The sequence below is a fragment of the Hylobates moloch genome, unplaced genomic scaffold, assembly GCF_009828535.3.
Source record: "Hylobates moloch isolate HMO894 unplaced genomic scaffold, HMol_V3 SCAFFOLD_18, whole genome shotgun sequence".
Taxonomy (NCBI): Eukaryota; Metazoa; Chordata; class Mammalia; order Primates; family Hylobatidae; genus Hylobates; species Hylobates moloch.
The window spans coordinates 8,532,155-8,559,362 of NW_026652293.1; the positions used below are offsets into that span (position 1 = coordinate 8,532,155).

Genomic DNA, 27,208 nt, shown 5'->3' on the forward strand with positions numbered 1-27,208 from the left:
TGGGTCCTTCAGCTCACTGTGTCAGGTTTAGTAGAGCAGCAGCTCTTCCTAACACACTCCTAATCCCCCTGTCGTGCAGCTGGTTGACTAAAAAGACCAGAACAGATCACTCAACCCCCAGTCACCAGCAGGCAGAAATGCCCAAGGTTCCCCAGCCCAAAGCAGGGCACAGGTGGGCTACACAGGAACCACTGCTCCTCTCTCCAGACCATCACAGAGTCCTGTTTGGCCCATGCCACCCAGCTCCCTATCCATGCCCAGCCACCAGCACCACACCTGGAGTTGTGGCCCCCACACCATAACCTCTTCACCCCACCCCCTCCTGCCTGAGACAGGCTGGCCACTCCACAGGTACCTGACTCCAGATTAATCCTTGTGAATGGGCTGGGCAAGCACTAAGAGGAGAACCGTGGGGGAGAGTCATGCTTCTTCCATGATCCCCCTCCACACCAGAATGCCCCCTGCTCAGGGACCCTACCAGCCAGGGCCTTACATATTGCTCTAAACAAAGGCTGAGGGCTAAGAAGTGCTGATGAATATCTGGATGAGCCAGAGCTGGGATGTTCTCTCAAGTGTCCAAGACCCAACCTTCCCTATTCCTCTTCCTGCTCCAGTGAGATCTACCCTCAGCCCATGCACACCTGGGGGCTCCCCTCCACATGGCCTTGGTGGCACCCTGGACTCACCTCCCTGGCCCCTTTCGCAACACTAAATGAAGCTGGATTAGGCTCTCTGCCAGATTATAAGGAGCTGCCGGATCAGGGCTTCCCAGCCCTGGCTCCCGTGGAACTTCCTGGGGCTCCCACCTCCTCCCAGGGCCTGAACTCAGTGTCCTCGGGTCAACCTGGCCCTGGATATGGGACACCAGTGCTTCCTCTCACACACTAGCCCAGCAGCCTGGATCCCTGAGATCCGGGAGGCACACAGTAGACACTGTTGGGACAGAAAGTATCCAGGCTTAAGTGAAGCTGTGTGTAGGGAGGGGAAAGGCACTAGCTATGTAAATTGGGAAATGTGAATCGTGGTTCTCTTTCTTCATAATGTAAATGCATTAAGCAGTTTTCAAGATAGACCACAGAAACAGCTGCCACTTGCAAGGAACACGCGCTCCACACCTGTGCTCCCAGCTGCACGAGAGAGCTGTACCTCTGACCCTCCTCCCTCTGAGGCAGGCAGCCCCTTCCCAGACTCGCAAAGAACCCCTATTAGGGTCCCCACAGCAGGCTGACAGGGAGGAAGGGGCCTTCTCACGTTAGCCATCTGCTCAGGAGTTGGAAAGACAATATAAGGTCACTCTTAGATGGAAAAAAAAAGACAAAGACAAAGCTTTGGGGGTTCCTATGCTTCCCTTTAGGAAAGCAGGGCAGCCCAGTCTTCCTGACAGTGGAGTCAGGTGTCAACCCTGGCTTGTCTATGGGTCTAGACAAGCAGGCCGAGGCCCGTGCAGAACACTGCTCCTGGGAGCAAGGTCTGGGCTCCCAGTGGGTCAGGGCCCAGCAGGCAAGTGTGGCCCCGGGGCTGGCAGGCCTGGGTGACTCAGCAGAGATGCTTCAATCTGCTGACTGCTGCCCCGTGACACTGATTTCAGTGGCCCTCTCGGGATAAAGAATGCTCAGATTCCCTTTTTTCTACCCATTCTCAGACGGAAGGGGAGGTCAACCGGACTAGGGTGGAGAGGAAAGCCTACGGCCAGCTAAAATCCTTCAACCCGAAGAGGTCATGTGACCTTACAGTAAAGTTGGGAGAGAAGGAACCTGACATTTCTCGTACCAACCCAACATTCCAGCAAGAGCAGGCTGGAAAAATTATTCCAATCCTTGGTCCTGAAGTTGGAGGCTTCCCCCATTCCATTTTTTCAACTCAGCAGGAATAGCCCGGTGGGGCTGGTGGCTCTCTGCCTTTCTGGTGAGGATATGTGGGTAACAGGAAGCTGCTCACTCCAGCTCTGGATGTGTCATCACAGCTGACCAGGGTGCTCCCAGGTGGGCAAAGGGGTGGGGGTGGAGAAAGAGCCTACCTATCGGTTTAATTGGTGCCTGGGAGCCTAAGCAGCTTTTCTTAAGAGGGCAGGCACCACGTGCTCAGATACTGAATGGGACACATGTGGGGCAGTATGGACCTGAGTCAGTTCGCCAGGGGCACAACAGGTTGACAAAACCCCTGTAGCAAGGCCCTAGTTGCCACATGGCGGATTCGAAGGGCAGAGCATGCCCTCAGTAGCTTTAAAAGGCATCTCGGTCTACTACAAGGGGATTTCAGGTGCAAACTACCGAAAGACAAGGAAAGTCACTCACTCATCCTTTCAAGCAGCACCCACTCATCTCCAGGCAGTGTAGAGCCAGCTGCCTATTATCAGCTGACACCAGGTAGAGGCTTCCACCTGCCACCTCCTGTAGCCAGCAAGTTCTTCCTCCTGCCCTGACCCTAAGGGCTACTCTCTTGTCCTGGTGGAGACACCCCTCTCATCTAACCCTTGGCTTCTAGCCCCTTCCATTAGGGCCACCCCTCAGTTCTGATGAAAACTACATCCTCCCCTCAGTGTCTGCCCTGTGGAGAACAAAGCCCTTTTGTCCAGTAAATGTCCTGCATCCTCCTCATCTCCTTACACCCACAGATCCCATTGGGGCCCCGAGCTGCCCTCTCATATTCAGGTCTTCTCCATTGTCCATCCTCTGAATTCCCTAAAAACTCTCAGTACCCAAACATTTTACTCCTTATGGCCTCTCCCACTGTCTCCCTGGGGTCAGCACTCACTGGACCTTCACAGTCCCCATCCCTGTCACTGTTTCTCCACAGACACAAGCGACCACAACCAGGAACACCCCTCCACTTAATAAGGTGCCTGAGCCCCAGCTGAAGTGCCACATGGCCACAGCTTCTGGAGGCATCTCTGCCAGGGTTCACCTGCCCTCCTGCACAGGGCGCCCACACCCAGTCCCAGGGGCACTCCCAGCATTTGGCAGCCTAAGGCTCCTCCCTTCTCCCACCCACAAACAGTTCTCTATACCTGGAGGAGAGCTCCCTGAGAGACTGGAGTGTAAGCACAGCCCACCTGACTAACTGCAGAACAGGCCTTTTCCCATCCCCCAACTCCACCCCGCCCGGTGAAATTCTCTCCTTCCACCCACCAGACGCCTCACCTGTGTGGGCACTGTTTCCCGAAGCCGTGCTGGCGACGAGGTGCCCGGGGCTCTGAGGCCCCAGCTGTCTGCGGACTGTGTCAGGCCCCCGGGGTCACAGACCCTGGGCAGCACTGGGCTTGCTGCAGGAATTCGGGGCCTGCGAGCAGGTGTGCCTGAGCTCCCAGGCTCTGCAGCCGCCATCTCCAGACTGAGGCACAGCCTGGGGATTAGGGGCGGATTGCTCTGGGAGATTTCCCCCTCCCCTGGGGCTCACGGGCTGCTCCTTCCCATCTGGCAGGAGACAGGGAGGATCACCGAGCGCGGGAGGACTGAGCTCTGATGAGATGCCCCTCCCCAAGTCCAGATGTTCCAATGTGAGTTGTGTGCATAAGGACGCCCAGGTGTGACAGGCATCAATGAGGAGGGGTGGGGGGGCAAGGGGGGTTGAAAGGGATGTGCACGAGGACACATGACATGTGCACCTGCATCCTTCAACCATCCAGAAGACAGGCACTCCACCTCGCCCCTCCCATCTCACAGAAATGCCTCCCATGATCAGAAGCTCCTCTCACAAACAGAGCAGTCTCATGGATTCCAAATGGAAGTGAGCCTCCCAGCCAGCCTTCCAGGGTAGGGAAGAGCTCTCCAAAGCCAAAAAGACTGGAGCCTGGAGGCGGGCTCCCTGGCAGATCCTAACACAGCCAGCTCCAGCCAGAGTCCTCTCCTCCTCTCCCTGCTGCCCTGCCCGTTGGCTTAAGGCACCATCACTTCCAAGGCAGTTTCTCTACTCCAATAACCACCTGGAGGAAGCTGACAGCAACAGGGGAATTCTTCTGCCCTGAGATCTTGTCCCAGAAATCCAGTCTCTGCCCTGGACACCAATGGCCACTTCTGCACTAGCTTCTGCTTCCCAGTCTCCACTAGCATTGCCCTGGCAAAAACACCCAAGATAAAACACAGATGGGAAACTCACAGCAGTCTCTTCCTCCTTGGACTTCATCTTGACAGTCCCAGCAGGAAATTCTGTGAGTGGCCAGCAGAGGGGGACAGAGGCCCACAGTTGAGGACAATGAGCAGTGAGCAGTGTGACCAGCTGGCCAGCTGAGTCCTGGGGCCTGCTGGATCTCTCTAATGGCAGCTTCTCACAGCAGAACTGTCGTTCAGAAAGATGTGGATTCTGCACCCACTTGAGCCTGGTGAGGGACTCCGGGCTTAAATACTGATGGTCAACACGTGTCACGTTGATTGGGTAGTCCCAAATTCAAGAAGGTGTGAAGAGATAAGGGCCCAGTGCTATCTCTGGGAGCCAGTGCCAGGGCTTGCAGCCAAAATCACTAAGATCAGGAGTCCTCATACCCTGGGCTCATGGAAACTATACAAACATTTGTGGTTGGCTGATGACTTGGGGTTTGTGAGCACAGAAGCCTGGCAAAGCATATTACATAGGTCCCAATTTCTGGGGCCAGCTCTGACCTGTAGGGCCAGGGAACACTTCTGGCAGTTCCCCTACTTCTGCAAATGATCCCCCTCCTATGGTACTGGATCTTGACTTTATATGTTGGCACCAAGCACTGTTCTTGCATAAGGGCTATTTGTAAATAGGTCTTATGCCCCTATTAAATGATAAGGCAGGGATCAGATCTTATGTTCATCTGGACCATTCACTGTGCCTAGCATAAGACTGACCCTCCCTCAATACTGACATCATAGAACAATGAAATGACCTATCTCATTTAGCTGCCACGAAAGGCAGTCCAGCCACTGCAGTTCCGTCTCAGGTAGCAACAAAGACAGCTTGGTCTTCTCATACTCAAGATACCCCTTCTCTTTTTTTTACTTTTTGAGACGGGGTTTTGCTCTGTCACCAGGCTGGAGGCCTTTGTTCTGTCACCAGGAATTGACGCGATCTCGGCTCACTGCAACCTCCACCTTCTGGGTTCAACCGATTCTCCTGCTTCAGTCTCCCGAGTAGCTGGGACTACAGGCGCGCGCCACCACACCCAGCTAATTTTTGCATTTTTAGTACAGAGATGGGGTTTCACCATGTTGGCCAGGACGGTCTCAATCTCTTGACCTCGTGATCCACCCGCCTTGGCCTCCCAAAATGCTGGGATTACAGGCATGAGCCACTGCACCCGGCCAAGATACCCCTTCTCTGCCCGCTCCTTGCTAGGCCCCACCAAGCTAGGAATTTTTTTTTTTTTTTTTTTTTTTTTTTTTTTTTTTTTTTTTTTTTTTGAGACAGGATCTTGCTCTGTCACCCAGACTGGAGTGCAGTGGCACAATCACACCTCACTACAGCCTTGACCTCCCAGGCTCAAGCAATCCTCCCACCTCAGCCACCTGAGTAGCTAGGACTACTGGTGTGCACCACCATGTCTAGCTAATTTTTGCAGAGATGGGGTTTCACCATGTTGCTCAGGCTGACCTTGAACTCCTGGGCACAAACGATCCACCTGCCTTGGCCTCCCAAAGTGCTGGGATTACACGTGTGAGCCATCATGCCCAGCCCAAACTAAGATTTTTAACTTTTTCTTGTTAAGCAGAGGAAAAGGAAGAGAAGGCAGTGGCAGCAGGAGACAGGTGGGGAGGGGCCGAGTGAACTGAGAGCCCTGGGGTTCACTCTGCCTGGTAGGTCTCTCTGTGCTTCCCAGGATCAGGAGGACTCAGAAGCAACAGAAAGAGTTTCCTGCAAGGCCATGTTGCACCACCAGAATGAACTGGGGAGAGCTGCTCCCAACACAGGCACCTGGCAGCTCCCTAATGGGAGGTTTTAGCTCCACTCCAAGAGCGGCTTACCCATCAGCACAATAACTGAACAGCAGGAAAACAGGGGTTCAGGAGGGAACCAATAGTTTGCTAGGAGAAAAGTAGCAAACAGGAAGCAGGGAGATGTCTGCCAGGGAAGCTAGCAGGAGAGCAATGCTTTTCTAAGCCTGCTCTTATCTTTATACATGAGACGTGTTCCCAAATCTGCCAAGGATGCAGAGCTTCCTGTGGTGAGGGTAGGGAACAGACAGCCCAAAGCATGGTGGCACGGTGGGAAAGGCCCTGTAGAGCCCTAGGCGTGAGACTCACTTCCATGCTTTCTAAGTGACCTTGGTCAAGTCACTGTAGGCGCTGAGAGTGTTTCCACAAATGTGATGGGAGGACGGTGTAAAGAGAGGGGGTTAAGGTGAATGTGTCTGGCAGGAAGTTGTGCCAGAGCTGGGCTCGCTGGGCACTGGATGAGCCTTTCAGTGGCCCACAGAGTGCTTGGGAGTCAGAAGACCTGGTCTAAAATCCTCACCCTGCCACTCGCTAACTATGCGGCTTCCACTTTCTGTCCGTGCCGCTTCACAACTGTGAGGAGGCAGGAGCAACTACAAAGCAGCAGCTTGAACGAGGCGGCCTTGGGGAGTGAGACCAGTGGCATCAGGAGATGGAGGAGAGGCTGAATGAGCCAAGCCTTGGAGACTCTGTGCAGCTGAGTCTCACTTCTCCTAGCTGCAAATGGTACATAGGACCATTATCTCCCAGGGCCCTTGTGCAAACACATGGCACTTTCTAAGTTTTATTGAAATAGGTGACTGGTCCTGAAGCTCCTACACCATGGGTGTATGTGCACATGCATACACAAACCACAGTATTCCAGATAATACCTGGAAGACTTGGTCTGAAAGAGAAAAAGCCAAAGAAGTAGCTGCCATCAGGAGCAAAGAGAGTGGCAGGCACACCTGGGAAAAGCTGCCAAAGGCACTAAAGCTGAAAGGACACCAGTTGCAAAGCAGCTCTTCTTTTGCAAAGAAAAGGAGCTGTGGAGTAAGCCGCATCACTTGCACTTCCTGGTCAGTCTTGGACACCCCTGGGCCGCCTCTTCTCTGGCCTGGCAGAGATGGAGGCCACATCTTAGTGACACAGTGTGGTCACTATCAATTCACAGGATGGGCAGCTGAGCTGTGGCAGGGGGTCTCTGGCTTCACTCTTTCCACCCTTCCAAGTTAAGCCTGAGGCGGGGGTGACAGATGGGCTCTTGTCATCTGAGAAGGGTGGACTGGAAGGAAGCCCAGGTCCTGGGCACAGGCTCTTCTCTCTGCACGTCTGGAAGGTCTCAGCCCTTTTACTGGGTTCCCCTTAGTTTAGTTTTTTCTTCCATATCCTCCTTCCTCTTCCCTTAATTTTTATGCCATGCCCCTTCTTTCTTTAGTGTTCTTTAAATCTTTTTTTTTTTATTTTCTCTTCCTTTGCCTTGTTGTTATTCTTCTGTTCTCTCCCCACTGCCCTTGTAAAATCATCTTATTTTTCTTGCTTTTTCTTGTAGAGACAGGGTCTCGTTCTTTCCCCTAAGCTGGAGTGCAGTGGTGTGATCATGGTTCACGGAAGCCTCAAACTCTGGGGGCTCAAGCGATCCTCTGCCTCAGCCTCCCAAGTAGCTGGGACTATAGGTGCATGTCACCACACTCAGCTAGTTTTATTATTATTATTATTTTTTTTAAGAAAGACAAGGTCTCACTATGTTGCCCAGGCTGGCCTCGAACTCCTGGCCTCCAGTGATCCTCCTGCCTTAGCCTCCCAAATCATTGAGATTACAGGCACGAGCCACTGCACCTGGCCTACTTTTCTTTCTCTTGAAAAAAAAAAAAAAAAATCACAAACCACACATTTTGAAGGGTGGGAAACTGGAGAAGTCATAGGCTTTAGGAGCAAAGAACCACGCTGAAAAGCAGCTAAATTTAGTAGCTTAGAATACAAGGTGAGGCCTTAAAAAAATTTCAGGCCCCAAATGTGCTGTGAAAATCTCCCAGTGAGGATTCCTCTTTGAAAGGCTGACGGCTTCTTCTATGTTCACCAAGCCTGCTTGGAAATGGAGGTTTGGAAAGTGGTCATTTTTCAGAGGTTCCCTCCCCCAGTACTCACTTTCAGATCCAGCCAGAAGGTGCATCTTCTTAGAAACACACGTGACCAAAGAGCCCTGCTAACCCCCAGGGAAATGCGAGAGGAAGGATAATATTCTTCAGCGTGAACGGCAGCAACCAAGGTGGGCAGGCTTCCTAGGAGTATGTGGATAGGCACAGCTGTGTGAGCTGGGAAAGCAGACAGATCGGGCCAGAGTGAAGGAAGCTGCATGGCAGCACCCACATGCACACACCAGGGCACCTTTCAGCTGCTTCCAGGGAGGGAGCATGCCATCTCTTCTGCTGGTCCTCTGCCCGTCTAATGCCATAGACACTCCTGTTTAGGTAGTTCCTTCTTGGGCACAGACATGAGCCCAGATGTTGGGCAGTGAACAGAACCACTTACATAGGTCACTTTTAGGCAAATCAAAATCTGTATCAGGCAGGTAGGAAAGACGGATGATTTCATGCCTTTACAGTCACTCTCCCTGGAGGAGGTTTTACTGGGAACAGGCCCAAGAGAAAGTGACCGGAGAGGAAGCCACATCTCCTTTTTGGGCAACTTTTAGGAAGAAGAGCACCCTCTACCCCACCCTATTTGCCAGGAATAATTTGGAATAATTCCTTTCTAAAAGCAGAGGATTGAAACACCGAATTCTGGTGTGCTCCTGCTGACTCAGGGGCTCAGAGCGTACCATGAGCTGATGTGACTAAACAAGAAATGTGTGTGAACGCATTTTGCAAACTGTAGCATGCTGTTCAGCTGACTGTTGATGCCAGGAAGGCTTTCAAAAGTACATGAGTGGCACCTCTTGGGGGGCATGCCCATAAGCCATTGAGCCCCTGAGAAGTCAGTGGATAGGCACGGGGCCCAGATTATATTTGGATCTGAAGCTACCTTCTCAGGCAATGAAGAAACCTTATACAATGAAGTTAATGTTACACAGCACTTGTCTTTCCAGGGCAGGATTCGCCTTCCAGCTGCCCAAAGGAGGCCTCCTGGTCACAGTATCACCTTGGGTCTGATTTAGTTCTTGCTGAGCCTGCTGAATTATTCACTAGCTATGGACACTAGCCCATCTCTAGGGTCCCAGTGGTGGGGTATCTGGAGAACTGTAAGGAAGAGGAAATGAAAAGGAAGAGTGAGAACTCCAGAATCAGACCTGGAGGGGGATCAAAGAGGACAAAAGCAGCAGGGGGCAGGAGGCCTCTAGGTTGGCCTCTGGAAGATTTGGGAAATGGGCTAGGGGTCCAAGAGCCTGTCCTTGGACAGAGAAGGGAGGTAGGAAAGGCTACTGTCCCCAGAAATGACACTTCCCCCAACTCCCTACTGCAGCTCAGGGGAGCTTCTGATTCCCTAGGAGCCTAGAAGGAATGCAATGGGGTGTGTACATTCATTCAGTTTTGCTTCTATTTCAGAGCCTCTGCTCTGTGGGGTATACAGAGGAAGCCCCAAATGTGCTTATGAAAAGAAGAGGCAGAAGCAGGGATCAGGTTAATGATACTGTATTTCCATTGCCTCATCTGCCACCCCAGAGGGGACTGGGGTCACGTTTCTCATCTCAGGGATGTGGCAGATCCAGGGAAGAATGTGCTGGGTAGCTGGGGAGACCTGAGCCAACTCCCATGACCCAGCCCACATCATCAGTGCCGGCTCCTTGCCGTCTGGAACCTCATGACAGACAGCTCCTCTTGCTGACTGCTACCAGCCCTGGCATAGGGGTCTGACACCTGAACCCTGAGCGCACCTTCCCCTTGGGCAGCCTTGGAGAGCCCAGACAGATACCTGTCTGGCCTCTCCCACCTGTGTCTGCAGACAGACAGCTTGTCTCCCACCAAGTTTTGCCTGAGCTTAGGGACAAAGGCGTCAACAAGGCATGACCTCACATCTTGGCTAGGTAACTTGGAAGTTATCTAATTTTGCCCCCTCTATCCTGGCGATTTCTGTACTCCCAGATGCCAGAGCTAATCTGGAGAATACTGGATATTTTCTTTTTTTTTTTCTTTTTCTGAGACGGAGTTTCGCTCTTGTTGTCCAGTCTGGAGTGTAATGGCGCGATCTCAGCTCACTGCAATCTTCACCTCCCGGGTTCAAGTGATTCTCCTGTCTCAGCCTCCCAAGTAGCTGGGATTACAGACGCCCACCACCACGCCCAGCTAATTTTTGTATTTTTAGTAGAGACGGGGTTTCCTCATGTTGGCCAGGGTGGTCTCGGACACCTGACCTCAGGTGATATGCCTGCCTCGGCCTCCCAAAGTGCTGGGATTACAGGCATGAGCCACCGTGCCGGGCCGATATTTTCAATCTAGAAATAAAGTCAGTGGGTGTCAGTGAGGAAAAGATGCATAAAGGCTAATTCTAGAGGCCAGTCACCTGCTGGCTGATTCTGTCTGAAAAATCAAGAGGACGCTGCAGCTTATGATCTCTGGTGTCAGAGCTTTAGGTCAGAAACAGAGTCCTCACTTTGGGCCCCTCTCCTAGTCGGACAGGACCCCTACAAGGCAAGGGCTTCACCTGAACATGAGGAATTCAAATCAGACTAAAGGAAGAAACTTCTCGGATCTCCAGGCACAAGAGGATATACAGCTGTGCTGGGACCCCAAGGCCTCTGGGGAATAGGGGCTTTGGGTCACTGAGACAGGAAGCAGCAATTCATGGCAAATCACACAGCTGCCCTGCCCTGGCCTGGCAAGCCACTGGCAGCACAGGCACGCCCTTGAAAGGCTCCTCTGAGGCTGCTGGTCTGGCTGCCTCTGGCTCTCCCTCTGCCCAAGGGACCTTTCTATGCAGAGAAGAAGAAAGAAGGGCAGAAGAGATGAGATGGGACGGAGGAGGGGAACAGAGGAGGCAGTTGCCCTCCACCACTCCTGGGTGTGAGGGAGGCCAGGCCGGCAGAGGCTGGCGCATGTACCTGCGTGGTGGTGTGCTCAGAAGGTGGATGCATTCTTGTGAACAGGCAGTGTGGCCCGTCTGGGCCCCTTCAGCCTCCCATGCAACGTGGCCTACAAGTTCAGATACACCAGGGGCCCCCACGGCCGGCTGGCTGAGCGGTCATGTTTGGAAACCTCTCTCAGCAGAGCCCGCCCCACCCACCTCTGAACCAGCAGACTCCCAGACATAAACAAACCAAGGCCCCTGGGCAGCTGCCAAGATCTGTCTTCTTGGCAAGAGCCAGGGGTTGGGGGGGCCCCTCAGTCACCATCCTTCAGAGTAAACAGGGGTGCTTATTTATGCTGGGGCAGAGAAGAAATCTTGTTGGATAAATCTGGTGTGGGAGTGGACGGAGAGCACAGGGCATTCAGAGGCTGCTCTCGCTTAGGTGATGGGCTGAACTCCACTGGTTTCCCTGTCTGGAGCCTGGAGATAACACCATGAGGCCACAGGGAAGCATCCAGTCAGGACATTGTCATCTCTCCACCCTCCTCACTTCACCCACAGCACGACTGGGGAGATCTTGACCCTCTCTTCCTTCCTGCCTGCTCTCAAAGCGGGGTCTGTCATAAGAGTCCTCCTGTCCCCAGCACCTCCACAGAGTCTCCTGAAGCTGTCCAGAAGCCCTCCCAGCTCTGCCCCATGCTGCTTCTCAGCCACACTGCAGGAGGGGAAGGGGTGAGCAGGACACAGTCAGGGGCTGGCTGGCTGTAAACCCAGCACTCGTGCGCTGCGTCCCCTTCCTGACACTCCACACACAAGCCCAGGGGTCAGCTGGGGAGAGGTTCTGAACAAGGAGAGAAGGGAATGATGCCTAACCAGGCCTGGGAGAGATGACAGAAGGGGAATACAACTCTCTGACCCTACATTTTCCAGGAACTGCTGTTAAAAAAAAAAAAAGAAGAAGAGGGAGAAGAGGGTGGGGACCTCATCTGTTTTCTGAGGAGCCAGGTGGCCCAACGCCATCTCCACTGGATGTATAAGCAGTGGTTCCCTCTCTAGTCTCCAGGGCTTGTGCCTCCCAGAGGCTAAGGCAACACATGGATGAAAAACCTGCATTCTCTAATCACCTGCCAATGCCCAAGTGCACCCACAATTGATGACAATTTTTTCCCCACTTCACAAATCTAAGACATAGACAGCAGCTACTTTTCTGTGTTGCATACATACTAGAAAGCAGAATGGTGAGGCGGAGATGACAATTTTTTTTAAATTGAGATGGGGTCTCAATCTGTCACCCAGGCTGGAGTGCAGTGGTACAATCACGCCTGACTGCAGCTTCAACCTCATGGGCTCAAGTGATCCTCCTACCTCAGCCTCCCAAGTAGCTGGGACTACAGGTGCACGCTACCACACCCGGCTAATTTTTAAATTCTTTTTGTAGAGACAGGGTCTCACCATGTTGCCCAGGCTGGTCTCAAACTCCTAGGCTCAAGTGATCCACCCATCTCGGCCTCCCAAAGTGCTAGGACTACAGGCAGGAGCCACCGTGCCCAGCCAACAATGTTTTGTTTTTGTTTTTGTTTTTAAACAGGGAAGTAATTGAAGGCACAACCTCAAAGACAACTAAGTGGATCTAGCAGGAACAACCAACAGCCAAATTACCATTAGCAAGGCTGAGCTGCTTCCCTGGACCATGAGCCCCTATCTGTCCCCCGTCACACCCTGCTCCCCTTGGGGCTTGAGGTCTCCTACTTTCTTGGGGTGGGGCTGGGGTGAGCCTCTCCAGGACAGCTAAGGAACTTTAGCTGCCTCCAGGGTGTTTCGGTAACTCAACCCCGCCAGGGCTGCTCTGGTCCGAAAGCCAGCTGGTGAGTTCTAAACAATGGCAGGGGGTGTAGGGAGTGGGGGAGGCTTATGAATTAAAAATAGATGCTAGTAACCGCCAGGGATCTTGCAGAGAGCATGTGGGGCTGTGTTTACTAGGGAGAGAAGAATACCTCCTATTCATGCCCAGAGATCAGGGCAGAACCACTACTGCTTCTCACACCAGCCCAGGGCCTCTGGGTCTGGGGGAGTCAGCTGACAGAGCAGGGTTTACCGATGGCTGGAAGACCTTTTTCCTCTGTGACAGGGAAGCAATCTTTCTCTCCTCAGGACCCCCAGGGACACACCCATTCCTGGAAGGGCAGCACCAGGTCAGGAAATCTATGCAACTGAAGGGGAAATAGCAACCAAGAGATAAAATCATCTCCCTCGGGCTGAGGCAAACCTGCTTTCCATAGACTGCATAAAATGGTCCCCAGCCGGGTTCAGCGACGTCGCCTCTCAGATGAGTCTTGGGTACAGACTAGGATCCCTTGTCTCCCTGCCAAGACCTAGCTGGGTGCCATAGGCAAGCAGTCTCTTGATTCCTCTAGGCCTTAGTCTATTCATCTGTAAAATGGAGATAACACCTGCTCTGCCAACTTCACAGGTATGTTATAAAGATCAACTAGGCCATACACCTAACAAAGCTGAGGGTTCTAAAGAAGGATATAAAGTAGTCACAAGAACAACCATTTCCCCCATGATCACCCTAAACCCAGGGAACCGTCCCCTCATCAGGTCACCCAAAGTGTCTGGGTCTCGTCTTCCATAAGCAGCAAAAAAAGAGTTCCTCCCTCCCATCTGGATATCTTGGGCACAGTGAGCCACATGGCAGAGCCCCACAGAGAAGCTCCCCAGCTAATGAGCCTGCCCCGCTTCCCCCAGGCCCTTGCAAACATCCACAGTCCTTCACCAGCTTCCGACAGTGCCCACCGCCCACCCCAACGTCTTCCCCCTGCTCAGGAGGTCTTCATGGGAGCCCTACGCAACCAAAGACAGCAAGGTTCACGTTTTCCCTCCTCATAAAATAGCTGCATACCGGAGACTCCTGCTTGACAGGATTTTTCTAATTTGATTTTTAAAATGTATTCATTGACTCACCCATGAGAGGTGGGCTTGGCTGCCTCTACACGCAGAGTGTCTGCTCATTAAGGGCTGAACAACCTGGTTCATTCTGCTGGGCTCCTCCAGCTCTCAATTTCACAAAGCCACGCCACCCTTTTAGCCAACGCGTGCAGAGCTCCTCACTCTGAGAACAGACTTCTCCCCAGTGGAGGCTAGGCTTGCAAATGGTTCAGTCCCATCATTTTAAATACTATCTATATGCTGACAACTCCCAAATTTATGCCTCTAGCTTGGATCTCTCCCCAGAACTCCAGACTCGTACAGCTGACTGCTTATTTGGCATTTCCACGTGGACGTTTAATAGCCACTTCAAACTGAAGGTACCCCAAACCTAGCTCTGATTTCTGCCCCCCACCGCCGGCCCGCCTCACACCCCTTGCCAGGTACTCATTCTATTTACCATCTTCCTTGACTCAGTTATTGGCCATTTCTTCTTTCCGGCTGCCAGGCCGCAAATCTGTGAACCACATTTGACTCCTCTCTTTCTGTCATGCCCACATAGAATCATCAGAAACCTTTGTGGCTTGATCTTTGAAACCAATCCAGAATCCAGCTACTCCGCCCCACCCCCAGAGTAGTTCAACAGCTTCTGAACCAGATGCCCTGCTCACACCCCGTTCACAGCACTTCGGGAGGCTGAGGAAAGCCTGATCACCTGAGGTCAGGAGTTTGAGACCAGCCTGGCCAACACGGTGAAACCCCATCTCTACTAAAAATACAAAAATCAGCCGGGCGAGGTGGTGGGAGCCTGTAATCCCAGCCACTTGGGAGGCTGAGGCAGGAGAATCACTTGAACCCAGGAGGCAGAGGTTGCAGTGAGCCGAGATGGGTGACAAAGCAAGACTCCATCTCAAAAAAAAAAAAAAAAAAATTGGGATGTCTTCACCTGGCTTAGCTATCTCACAGGATTGCTTTAATGAATTCATGAAATGATATCTACAAAAGCACCTTCTACGTTGGAAAAGTGCAAAACCAAACCTGAGCTGCTATACAGTGCCAGGCACACAGCATACACACAAATGCTTGTTGAATGAATGAACACCCAAACATTTTCAAATGTAAACATGCACAAGAACTTGAGAAACAGTCTGTGTTGATGAGAGGACAATTTAAAACTGTACGTGGAGATGGATCTGCTCTGGTGATCATCTAAGGTAAAAACAACTTTATATCAGAGTTTCCCTTGGAACTCTGATGCTGGAAAATCCATGGAGCCTCACATCCCCCAAATGTAGAATTGTTTGGTCTTCCATCATGTCTCCTTCTCTCACTTCCACTTGAGCTGTCTTCTCTTTCATCCGCCCTCCCACTGGACCTTCCAGACTCCTCCTTCCACAACAAACAAGCTGCCTCCTGCCCATAGTCAGGCACTTGGGCCCCTGCAGGCTCTTCTTGCAGCTCCACTTGCCCTGGAGCCCCAATTAATCGCAGTGATTTTTTCTTCCTCTTCCTCCCTCATTTTGTGCCCTCTGGAGATGGGACCAGCATTCTACTATACTCAGTGTTGCTTCAGCCTGGCCTTCTTTGAGGTCCCTGCCATTGCACTCTTCTCCCCCACCCTCCAGTCATCAAAGCTACCTGCTGCCCTCCTTCCTGACCACTATCCAAGGGGGCATCTCCATGTCATGTGGACAGCCCATCCCACAACCTAGCCTCTCAGCTCTTGCCACTGCAAATTATCTTTCCATTCATTCCTTGTCTGCCATGCTCTATGAGTATACTCTGACCTTTGTCTTCCCTATCCCACACCCCAAATCGTAAACTCCAATGCCCTCTCCTGTCTCTCTCCTCTTTATTCTTAATGTACCTGCTCCCTCACTTCCTCAGTACCCCCATCTCCTTTTCTCCACATTCATCAGCCTTCTCCTATCCCCACCTCCTTCTCTGCTAGCCAAGGTTTCAAGGTCCAACCTTTTGAGCATTCTCTCACCCAAACAAACCCCCAACTCCTTTGTCACCCTTACATGCCCTCCCAGCAACCCCCAACCCTGGATTAGCCTGATAATCGTTCAGCTCCGTTCCTACCCTCTGGCTAGGACCACTAGAGAGAAAACAAATCACAACCACTAGGGTGCTGCCAGCACAAATTACGAGCCTCTACAACACCAGACAGGTCACCCGTGAGTTCCTGCTCAGAGCCTTGCTCTGCCCCAAGCCAAACCTTTGCTGCTCTCCTCAAGCCAGCCCTTCCCACCTCCCCTCCTACTCTCAATAAACACTTGCACCTTTGGTTTCTTCCCCCATAGAAAATAAAAACAAAGTAAGAATTCATTTCTGCCTCCCAGAGGTGACTCTTTGTGACCAAGGACGACGCTGACTTCTGGATTTCACACCCTTTCACCTACTCACTGACCTCACCCCAGTGAGAATTCCCCTTCCTCACTGCTATCTTCGATCTCTCCCTTATTTAATAGGGACCTCTCCAGCCAACATGGAGGTGGACTCAGGTGCTTCCCAAATTAAAAAAACCAACAAAACCAGACTGCCTCCACCTGATGCCTTCCTTCTTCCCAGCCAAGCTACACACCTGCCTCCACTTCCACCCTCTCCTTAATCCACAGAAACTGGCTTCAGGCCATGGTTCCCAATGACAGCCACTGCTTGCTACTGCCTATGCACATTTCCAAACCCAGATGTGACCTGCCCCTTCTATGCATTTCACTCTGATTACTTCCTCCTCCTTCAAGCTCATTTTCCTTTTGCTTTGCTGCAAGTTTACTTCTATCCATCTGACTGCTCTCTCTCAGGCTCCTGGTGCTTGGCCTGTCACTTACATGTCAGTTGGGTCTGTCCACGGCCTCCTTCTCATTCGACACATCCTCCTTTGAAGATCTCACCCACACCCATGATTTCAACCTCAGTGCCAGCTCCCAGAGCACTGGCCCCGGCCCAGGCTCCTTCCCTCACAGACCCAATTACCAGCTGGTCCTCCCTAGCTGGACAGCTCCCAAAGGTACTCGCAACTCAACAGGTCCAAAACTGAACTCATCACCTTCCCCCCAAAACATGCTCCTTCTCCTTTGATTCTTCAACTAGAAAACTCCCCCATTTCTAAAGCCGCTAAGCCCATAACCTTAGAATCATCCTCTATGCCTCCCTTTCCTTTGCCTCCTCTTCGCTTTCTCACCTACTACTTCTGACTTTCACTTCCAAATGTTTTCTGCACTTGGCGCCTTCTTTCCATCCCCACTGCTGCAGCCTAGACTACTGCACTAGCTCCAAAGTCTCCTTGACTCCCGTCCTGCACTCCCTTCCCAATTTACTGCTTTTTGTTGTTGTTTTTTTTCATTTTTTCATTTTTTTTTTTTTAAGACGAAGTCTCACTCTGTCTCCCAGGCTGGAGTGCAGTGGCTCGATCTTGGCTCACTGCAACCTCTGCCTCCCAGGTTCAAGCAATTCTCCTGCCTCAGCCTCCTGAGTAGCTGGGATTACAGCCGCCCATCAACATGCCCAGCTAATTTTTGTACTTTTAGTAGGGACGGGGTTTCACCATGTTGGCCAGAGTGATCTTGAACTCCTGACCTCACGTGATCCGCCCACCTCGGCCTCCCAAAGTTCTGGGATTACAGGTGTGAGCCACATGCCTGGCCCCAATCTACTCTTTATATTGAGACCTAGAGGGACCTTGTCCTGCCAGTTTCCTGCCTAGCACCCTTTGATAGCTTCACACTACTCCCAGAATCAACATGGCAAGGCCTTTTGTGATGTGGCCTCTGCCTACCTGTCAATCCCCAAAAGTGCTAGATGCTCTGGCCATAATGAACCCCCAGTAGCCCCTAGCACCAGCTTGTGTGCTTTTGTACATACTATGCTCTCCCTTCCCCCTTCCCCTCTCCCAGTTCTTCCCTGGCTAAATTATTCCAGATTCAGCTCAACGGTTTCCTCAAACAGGTCTTTGCCAGCTCCTCGCTCTCTCCTCAAGTCCCCTCTCCCTTGAAGCTCCCACAGCAGCTCCCATCTCTCTGTCCATTCACCCACTCATACCCCCTCTAGAGTGAGCTCCACAAGGACAGCAACACTGGCTTGTTCATTCTTATAGCACAAAATAAGAATTCAATAGATACTTGTTATATGAATAAAAGAACGAATATATAAATTCATGAAGTGCGAAACTAGCTTTTCTCTTTCCCAAATCACCCTTCGTGGATTCCTTATCTTCTCTGGTTGGTGCCAATAGTAAAGATGATACTACGCCAGGCTCTATTCCAAGTATTTTGTATATATTAACTCATTTAGTCCTACAACTGTACTATTATTATCCTCATTTTCAATTGGTGACACAAGCACAAAGAGGTTAACTGAGTAAGTGGCAGAATCAGAGTTGCTTCCAGTCTTGCTTTAAACTGCTATACCTATTGCCTCTTGATAGCCCATTTAAGGAAAACAAGTCAACATTAATATCAGCATAAGCAAAACACAATTTTGAAAAACAAAGCCCTAAGGAAACAAAAATTAGCCATCCTAGGAATCATCTCTTGTTTTTGGCCTAGTCATACCTGACTCCTTTAACCAAGGCAGATAACTCTGCAGGCGGCAGGGTGTCAGTATCTGCCAGGGAGGGCCCCTGGCTCAGCTCCCCAGATCTCAAGGCCCCTCAGCGGATGGCCCTCGCCTCTGAGTCTCCCCTTGCCCCAGAAGGCCCATCTCACCTTGTCCCCGATGCCTTCGGCCTCCTCAGCCAGGAGGTACACGTTGCTGCCGTCGGCCAGCAGCAGAGCAGTGTCGGTGGTGGAGGAAGAGCGGGGACGGCACTGGTGCTGGTGCAGGATGGCGGCCAGGCTGCTGTCCTGGGGGGCCTTGCGCAGCAGGTGAGGGCTGCCACGCTGGGGCTCCAGGGAGCTACTCTTGGTGCGCCGGCTGCTGCTCCCGCTGCTGCCGCCCCCACTGCTGCTGTGCAGGCTGGCGCCCCGCTTAATGGAGGGCCGGGAGCGGATCTGCTGCAGCACACGGTTGAAGGCGGTGGGCCGGGCGGGCAGATCGTGCAGGGACATGGCGTAGGAGACGCGGTGCATCTCCGGAGAGCGCTCCTTCTCATCTGGGGAGTCATGGTCGGACATACCCTGCTGCTGCTGCTGCTGCTGCTGGGAATCCTGAGACGTCTGGTGCTCCCTTTCCCGAGACCGACGGCGGCTGTGGAACAGGTGCTTCAGACCGTGGCCAAACATGGAGCCCTCTGACAGCTGCTGGATTTTCTTAAGGGGGAGAGATGAAGAACCCTGGTGAGTGGAAAGCTCTTGATTGCCTAGTCAGTAAGGGGGTGAAGGTGAAGGGTCTGTCCTTGGTAGACTGGCCTAGCTAATGCAGCCATCTGAACCTGGAAGATCTCTGTGGATGGCCTGTTGTGCATAAAGGGTCACTTTGTGAAAAGGTTGCACCCCAGACCCATCCTTTCATTCTGAAAGAAATGTGCCCCCATAGTTTTCCATGGGACATTCCTAATCAAAATGAAGGTTCAGAGTTTCTAGGAATGATGCTCTCAGGGCTTCAGTCTGGGGCTTAATGGCATACACAGGTATCACTTGGCTCATGGGGTTGTATCCCTCTAGATTGATCCCCACCCCCAGTCCTTCCCTCCTTCCAAGTTAGACATCCCTTCAAGCCATACTAGTTCTTGCAGGCCACCAAGCATCGATTTCCAAAGTTGCCTAATTCCAACATTCCCCCAGGAAAATCAGGGTCATACAATCAAGTTATACTGTTGTAGCAGACACTGCTAATTGCCTACCCAATATCTATTTTTCTTTCTTACCAACCAAACTGCAAGGATGTAACTCACCTTGCTAAAAATTCCTGCTTCATCAGACTCCCTTGCAGCTAGGAGTAGCCACATGACACAGTTTGGGCCAACGAAAAGCAAGGTGAGAGCTTCTGGGAGCACTTTTGCTTTCCTGATAAAGGCACTGGCCCTTCCCAAATCTTCCCATCTGGAATGGGAACGTAGTGCCTGGAGATGCAGTGGCCGTTCTGCAACCACAAGATGACATGGTTGATGATGAGGGTCTGCACACAGATGGTGGAGCCCAACGGACAGGCCTGGGAACTTGAAGGTCTATGGAGCCACCAAACCAGTTGTGAACACCTATCCTGGGATTCTTGTTGCATGAAATAAACCTATCTTTGTCTACACAACTCTAGTATGATTTTCTGTTATTTGCAACCAATTTCACTCCTGATATGGTTGGCAATGAAATAAACTTTACTTCTATGAGCAAACCTTGTGACATAGTAATGTGACCAATTCTTTAGCATACACATTAGAACAAGCTATCCAAATGAGTGTGTTTCCCCTTAGACCCAAAGCATAGAGGCCCTGCAACCCGGTGCTGCCCAGGCCACAGCCTTTCCTCTTAGGCTTGTCGCTGAGATTCTCCAGCTGCTCTTCCAGCAAGACTGCTCACAAGAGGGGCAGCTGGATGGCCTGCCGGGGCGAGCAACTATGGTATAATTCCAGACAGCTGCTTCTGTCAGGGGACGGCTTATCTGGCCAGGCTGAGCCCTCTATGAGAGCTTTGGAGCCGCTGGAAGGAGGGGTGAGACTTGGAGGACCAGGAGACACCTCACATTCTGCAGCTCCTTAGAGGAAAAGTCAGGACCGAGCCATTTGGGACTCAATGAGCCATAGCAGGATTTCCTGTGAGGAACAACCCACAATCTTACCAGGCTGCCTCAGTCATTTAAAAAATGTTCCAAAAAATTACACAGACTGGATTTTCTTCTTTTTTTTCCCTAGAAACAAACTTATAGAGCAGAAAATCTAGACCACATAGAAACCAAGAAAAAGCAACCTGACATCCTCTGAATGAGCTGACCCCACTCTTAGGTTACTTTACAACTCAGCCTTGAGTTTGTGCAGATGGCTGCGCTTACAGCTGGATACAAATAACTATACTATTATGTATTTGTGTAAAATTTTAGGATTTTCATTTTTCACCTCATTTGAGTATCCCCAGAATCCTCAAAGTAGGTGAGGCCCTTACATCACCCATTTTACAGACCAGATAAATTACATCATCACAACTCATCACGAACTAACGGTTTTTGGTTTTAAAGGAGCTTTGTATCCTGCATTATCCCATTTGATTCTCCTAAATAGTAACAAAAGCAACAACCGGAACATCTCCATTTAGAGATGAGGAAATTAAGGCTACCACGATTCCTTCTCAAGAACTGAATTCTGGGGCAGCCCTTGAGATGTTAAGTTACACAATGCCAGCTTTTCCCACAGGAGTTACCATCCCCTGGGGGCCAGCTTGAGGCAGGGTCACAAGGCTCACCTGAATCTGTGCTGGGGAGAACCAAGATGTCAACTCTGCCATGGACTTGGAACGGGCCAGATCCTGCAGCCTTCAGACCAAGGACGTGCCAGGACACCTCCCTCTTCCCCAGGCCCAAGCTGATGCGAGACCTCCCTCCAGACACTGTGATGGGGCCAGCTGGCTCTGGCATTTGCCCAGCTGCCTCTGCCAAATCGTCACATTCCATAATATGAATTGTCTTTCTAGCGTTCTATTCCAGGTCCCTTCCTCTTCTCCCCCCATTCCTAAACTGGCTTCTCCAACACTGAGGATCCACTCAGGCAGAAAGAGTTTCCCTTCTAAAGACTTCAGCAGAGGTCCTAGAGTTCTGAGGCATTTCCTCTCCCCTATCCCTGGGAGGCCGGTGGAGGTGCCAGGGAGAGCGACGGCGGCCACCAATGTCTGCCATATTGCCTTGGAGCCTAAAATCCTTGGTCAACTTACTTTTAAAATTTATACAACAGCATTTTGCAAAGTGCGTTCCGATTTATACCGTCATTATAATCTGACACTGGCCTAATCTCAGGAGCTAGGAATGTGAGACATAACATCAGTCTCTCTATTTTGCAGATGAAGAAACAGAGGCACAGCATAGCTAAGTGGCTCATCCAAGCCACACAGAGAAACCCCCGACTTCTAATTGAATTTACCTTCATGGGCCCATACACTGATTTCAAGACTTAAGATTTCAAGACTCAAGATTTAAAGTAGATAGGATATTTGCATGTGTCCCAGAATAGTATCAGAGGCAGGAGCAAAACAAAAACGCCTGGGTCAAGGGTTGTTAGGTCCCCTGAACTGCAGTTGTGACCTGCCCATCCCATGTTATAGGACAAGACCCTCAACTATAAAGTCTTTACTTCTCACCTCCCTGAGCTGTCCTGCGGCTGAAGGAAACCTAGGGAAAGTGACCAGGAGACCCCAGGACCTTTGTCCCAGCAGACCGAGGAATCTATTAAAGTCTGTGGCAGGCAGGAGGGAAATAACAAAAAGGAAGTCAAAGAACAATGTGCGGAGAGAGGAGATTGCTCCAAATGAAGGGGTTTTTCCTCACTGATAAGGTGCGAGGCGGGAACAGCAAAGTGACGCAAGGGCTGGGCCGCTTCTGCACGTGGGTGTCAGGGAGGAGATGGTTAAGGAGTTTTGACATAACACAGTAAGTGTTTAAAAAAAAAAAAAAACTCAGCACATACACATAACCAGCTACAAGTTTCAGAAGTGAGGAAAACCATGGTGACTAGCTTAAGGGAACTTAGCCGCCAACGCGGCAGAAAGCACCACCTGCTCTGACAGGTTCCAGCTCCTAAAATGTCACTTGCTTTTCCACATTGACTTTTGCTTTTCCCTGGCTGCCAGAAACCATTTTGGTGGCCAGATGAAGCCACGTATTAGAGAGCCGAGATGCTTCAGAGTTAGAGGTGGCACACAAACAGGGCTTTCATGATCCATAAGACCGAAGCAAGAAGTGCCAACCCCAGAACTGGTCAGAAGGTAGTCAGAAAGGAGAGCCTCCCAGGGTGAGGTGCCCTGGGGAAGGAAGTGAGGGGAGTTGGCTGTCCCTCCCCTGGAACTATCTGAAAGAGCAGGAAGGACCCCATCTCCTTGGGTGGCATTATCCTTTCAGGAAGAAAGGGAGGACTAGACGGCTTCTGAAAGATCCTTCCTGAGAAGGCTGTGGTTTCTGAACAGTTGGGCTTCATCCGTCTTTCCCCCTGGGTGTGGGTCCCCCAAAGGGGAAGTTTGCTCCAAAATCTGCAAACACAGCTGCATGAATACAAAACTAAAATGCCTTGGGGTACAGTGTCATTGGCACCATCTGGTTAAAAATGACCAAAAGTGGTTTCTAATTTTTACAGGTCCCTGTGTTCTCAACAAATCCCAGGAAAGCTTAAAGTCACACTAATCTATAGCTAATTATCCCACCTGGCAGCTGACTGCATAGCCCTTCCTCCTACCTGAGTTTGAAACTCCTTCTGCCCTACCAGCAGTTTGGCTGTGAGGGTTCAGTGGGGCGACTGGGTCACCCTGAGCCTTTGCCAGCCTAGGTCGCCAACGTTCCTCTATTTATAGGGTCTCTATGGAAACAGGGCCAGCATTAGAGAACTAATCACTGTAAAAACCCACAGAGTTCTACTCTTAGGACCCAAAGTGGATTGAAGAAGTCTCCAATGGCCCTTAAGAAGCTCTGGGTGGGGAGCCTGAGCGGGAGCAGGAGAGGAATCATTACCCCAGGTTTGGCGCTGATGATCACAGTGGTGTACAGTAGGCAGCTGCAACTGTTCAGGCTCACTTGGAGTTTCTACTGGAAACCCAGTGATGAAAGGTTTTTGGAATCATTTATTTATTCCCCAGCCTCACAGATGAAATTTAAAAAAAGTTCTCAACTCACGGGCACACAGGCAAATAATTCCCCCATTCTCACTTTTATTTTGATTCCTTTTTCCTTTATTGCTTAGATAATTCAGCCTGGAGCCAAAGCAAGTGGGAAAAGGTCACCTCATCCACCATGTCTTTAGGCAGAACTGATTCAGCACACACCAATATAGAAGACTTTTATTAAAGTTCCCAGCATGGTGTGCCCTCTCTCTGCCTCTTTGCATCCTACCTATCCTTCACCACCTCGCCACTCCATAAAGCCCTCTCTGATCACACCAGTCTGCAGCGATCTCACCCTGCTCTGAACACATAAGCGCTCATTATCTGCACCACTCATTTTGCAATTAATCGTGTGCTGCCTTGTGACATCGCTTCTAGTGCTCTCTCCAACTGTTATCCAACTTCTCACCTGCTGATGGATGGAACCCTTGATGACAATATGAGTGACTGGACAGCAGGAGCTACAGTGCCTACATTTCTGTGTCCCTAACATTACCTGGCAGAGGCCTCAACACAAACATGGAAGATTGCTATGTAAATTATTTGTTCATTTATTTTCTGAGCAGCCACTATCCAAGTCTCTACAAATCCATCTTACAAAGGTGATTTTAATCCTTAGATGACTACCTTTTCCAAAGACATAACCTTTCACAAAGATTTCAAATGCTCCAACAGCTTTTTCTTGTGTCTAACTCAGATTTCTCCTGCTACAGTTTAAACCCTCTTCTCACTCTATTATCTTAGTAACCGCCAAGATTGAGTTGGCTTGGAAGGAGATGAACACAGACCAAGGAGCCAGAATGTGTGTGATGTCTTCACGAATGGCTTAGGGAGGGCTCAGGTAGGGGCTCATGTCCTTACAGCCAGATTTGTTTTCCCTGGTGGACATCACTCAGTTAACCTGGCTGGAATAAGGAAGCCTTTAGTCACTTGGTTTAAAAGTAACTGTTCTTTTTTTTTTTTTGAGATGGAGTCTTGCTCTGTCGCCTAGGCTGGAATGCAATGGCGTGATCTCGGTTCCCTGCAACCTCTGCCTGCCGGGTTCAAGCAAATCTCCTGCCTCAGCCTCCCGAGCAGCTGGGACTATAGGGGCGAACCACCATGCCTGGCTAATTTTTTGTATTTTTAGTAGAGACGGGGTTTCGCCATGCTGGCCAGGCTGGTTTCAAACTCCTGACCTCATGATCCCCCCGCCTCAGCCTCCCAAAGTGCTAGGATTACAGGCATGAGCCACCGCGCCCAGCCAAATAACTGTTTTTCTAGCACAGTCACAAAACATACCTGTTATCCTCCAACAGCTTTGTTCTAACTTCTTACACGAAGAGTGACTTAAGTGTTTGGCTGACAAAGGTGGACCCTGGCCAGCTAAGGCCTCATTCAAAAATGTACCATGCTAGTAGTCTATGGGGATTTCAAAGGCAGATGCCATTTCTTAAGGGAGAGATGAAAACAGGAATGAGTTTTGAGTTGGCCTTTAAGACCACCACTGAGAAGCTGCCTGAGCCCTTTTCCCCAGCTCCTGATAACCCCACACTTTGAAAACTTCAACCTAAAATTTAGGTCCTATCAGATGTTTCAACTCCTTGTTGAAGGAGATTCTTGTTAATGGGATTGGCAGTGAAGACATAATTAGATACACAAAAAGAAGCACATTCTGTAAATACTGAGCCTGCCAGACAGCTCCCACTAGAACAACTAGGGCAGCTGGGAATTAATCTAGAACTCAATATGTGGCAGGAGAACAGGGAGTTTCGTTTGCCACATGCTTTCCCATCAGTCACCAGTTCCCCCAGAGCCCACATACAGGGCTGCTCTGAATATTACCGAAGGCTGGAGGGGGTGGGGGTGGGGCAATCCTGGGCCTTCCAACCCTCTGCCTGCTTCATATAAGGTGCAAGTGGGACAAAACAGCTAACTTCAGCATTTGCGCTACCCTCCATTGTTCCTGACCATTCTAGTCAAACAGGGCAAAGACCCTATAAAAGCACTTGCTACCTCACTTCCCCCATTTAGAAAGCCCCTCTTCTCTTGTTTGGTAATAAATGTCCCACCCCCTTTAAAATCTTGCTCTAGGCCGTGCGCAGTGGCTCACACTTATAATCCCAGCACTTTGGGAGGCCGAGGAGAGTGGATCACCTGAGGTCAGGAGTTTCAGACCAGCCTGGCAACCATGATGAAACCCCATCTCTACTCAAAATACAAAATTAGCCGGGTGTGGTGGTGCATGCCAGTAGTCCCAGCTACTCGGGAGGCTGAGACAGGAGAATCGCTTGAACCCGGGAGGCAGAAGCTGCAGTGAGCCGAGATTGCGCCACTATATTCCAGCCTGAGGGAGACAGAATGAGATTCCATCTCAACAAAAAAAATGTTGCTCTAAACCCACCTCTGCAGAACACCTTTACTGATTAACCCCCATAAGTTTCTGATTGCACTGCATGATGCTCTAAGTACCCTTTAACTTACGTGTATTTCCATGATGGTTTTCTTACAAGTATTTCATCCTATTTGACCTGGAGATCAGCTGGAGGTGAGGCCAAATAACTAATTTGCCATTTCCTTGTTTTTTGTTTTTGAGACAGAGTCTTGCTCTGTTGCCCAGGCTGGAGTGCAGTGGCGCGATCTCGGCTCACTGCAACCTCCGCCTCCCGGGTTCAAGCAATTCTCCTGCCTCAGCCTCCCGAGTAGCTGGGACTACAGGAGCCCGCCACCATGCCCAGCTAATTTTTTTGTATTTTTAGTAGAGATGGGGTTTCACTGTGTTAGCCAGGATGGTCTCGATCTCCTGACCTCATGATCCACCCATCTCGGCCTCCCAAAGTGCTAGGATTACAGGCCTGAGCTACCAAGCCTGGCCTCCCATTTCCTTGTTTTTAGGCATACTTCAATTCTACCTCCTCTGATAAAACTCATCCCAGGCGTCCGGCTCCCACCTGAGATTGCAGGAATCTTCAAGCCTTAACATATCTACTGGGCCTCAAGATGCAGCAGGCCCTCAGAGAGCCATCGCAACCATCAGAACGCTCCTGGAGAGCCCCAGGGAACACACACATCGTCATTCCACCCACGTTCTTATGAAGTAGCTTGTCTTCTCCTTCATTTAAAAAATGAAGAAACTCTCCACTCCTACTGCTTCACTTGACTAGCCTTAAAAAAAAAAAAAAAAAAAGGAGAAACTGAGACCTATAAATTTTATCAAAACCCTGAGCCTTGAAAAAATATATATATAAGAAATAAACAAATAGAAAACAAGCAGGGGCTTCTCAGGAATGTCAATTTTTTTTTCTTGACTTGGGTAGACGACGTGTCTGTTTTGCTTCTGTTATTTAAACTGCGTACATGTTTTCAGGCACTTTTATAAGCATGTTTCACAATGTAATTCAGCAGCACCTTTCCTGCTGAAGGTGGTATCTGCTGACTGCATGAACCCTTCCCTAGTGGGCTCTCTGCAGGAGCACTGAAGGAACACAGGCCACTCACAGGGGGAGGAAGCTGCCTGTGACCACCAGGAAAGGCAGAGAGCCAGCAGGGAGAACCACACAGGACTCAGTTGTGACTTTCTCTCAGATATCTGGCTTCGAATTATTTTTCCTGTTCTTCACTAAGTAGGCAGGAAGACCAGTGTATGGTGTGACTAGAACATGAGCTGGAACCCAAATGAGTCTTGAGTCAAAACTG

General features: G+C 50.6%; 2 protein-coding genes and 1 long non-coding RNA gene across 6 annotated transcripts in view; 1 reads left to right on the top strand and 2 right to left on the bottom strand.

Annotated features, from left to right (window-relative positions):
• Positions 1-27,208, bottom strand: part of RHEX (regulator of hemoglobinization and erythroid cell expansion) — a 919,952-nt gene that overhangs the window by 791,848 nt on the left and 100,896 nt on the right. The window lies entirely within an intron of this gene.
• Positions 1-27,208, bottom strand: part of TMCC2 (transmembrane and coiled-coil domain family 2) — a 45,914-nt gene that overhangs the window by 13,366 nt on the left and 5,340 nt on the right. For 2 of the 4 annotated variants that reach the window (XM_032136859.2, XM_032136861.2), the window contains exon 2: positions 18,512-19,054. In XM_032136859.2, the coding sequence (XP_031992750.1) occupies positions 18,512-19,054 (543 nt within the window). Of the gene's footprint in view, positions 1-4,095; positions 4,765-18,511; positions 19,055-19,638; positions 19,827-27,208 lie in introns of those variants that run through there. The other 2 variants (XM_032136860.2, XM_058430424.1) reach the window with 2 other exon arrangements.
• Positions 23,282-26,782, top strand: LOC131381767 (uncharacterized). The gene is made up of 3 exons (XR_009210693.1): positions 23,282-23,389; positions 23,614-24,067; positions 26,408-26,782. It is a non-coding gene; the product is annotated as an uncharacterized LOC131381767 (long non-coding RNA).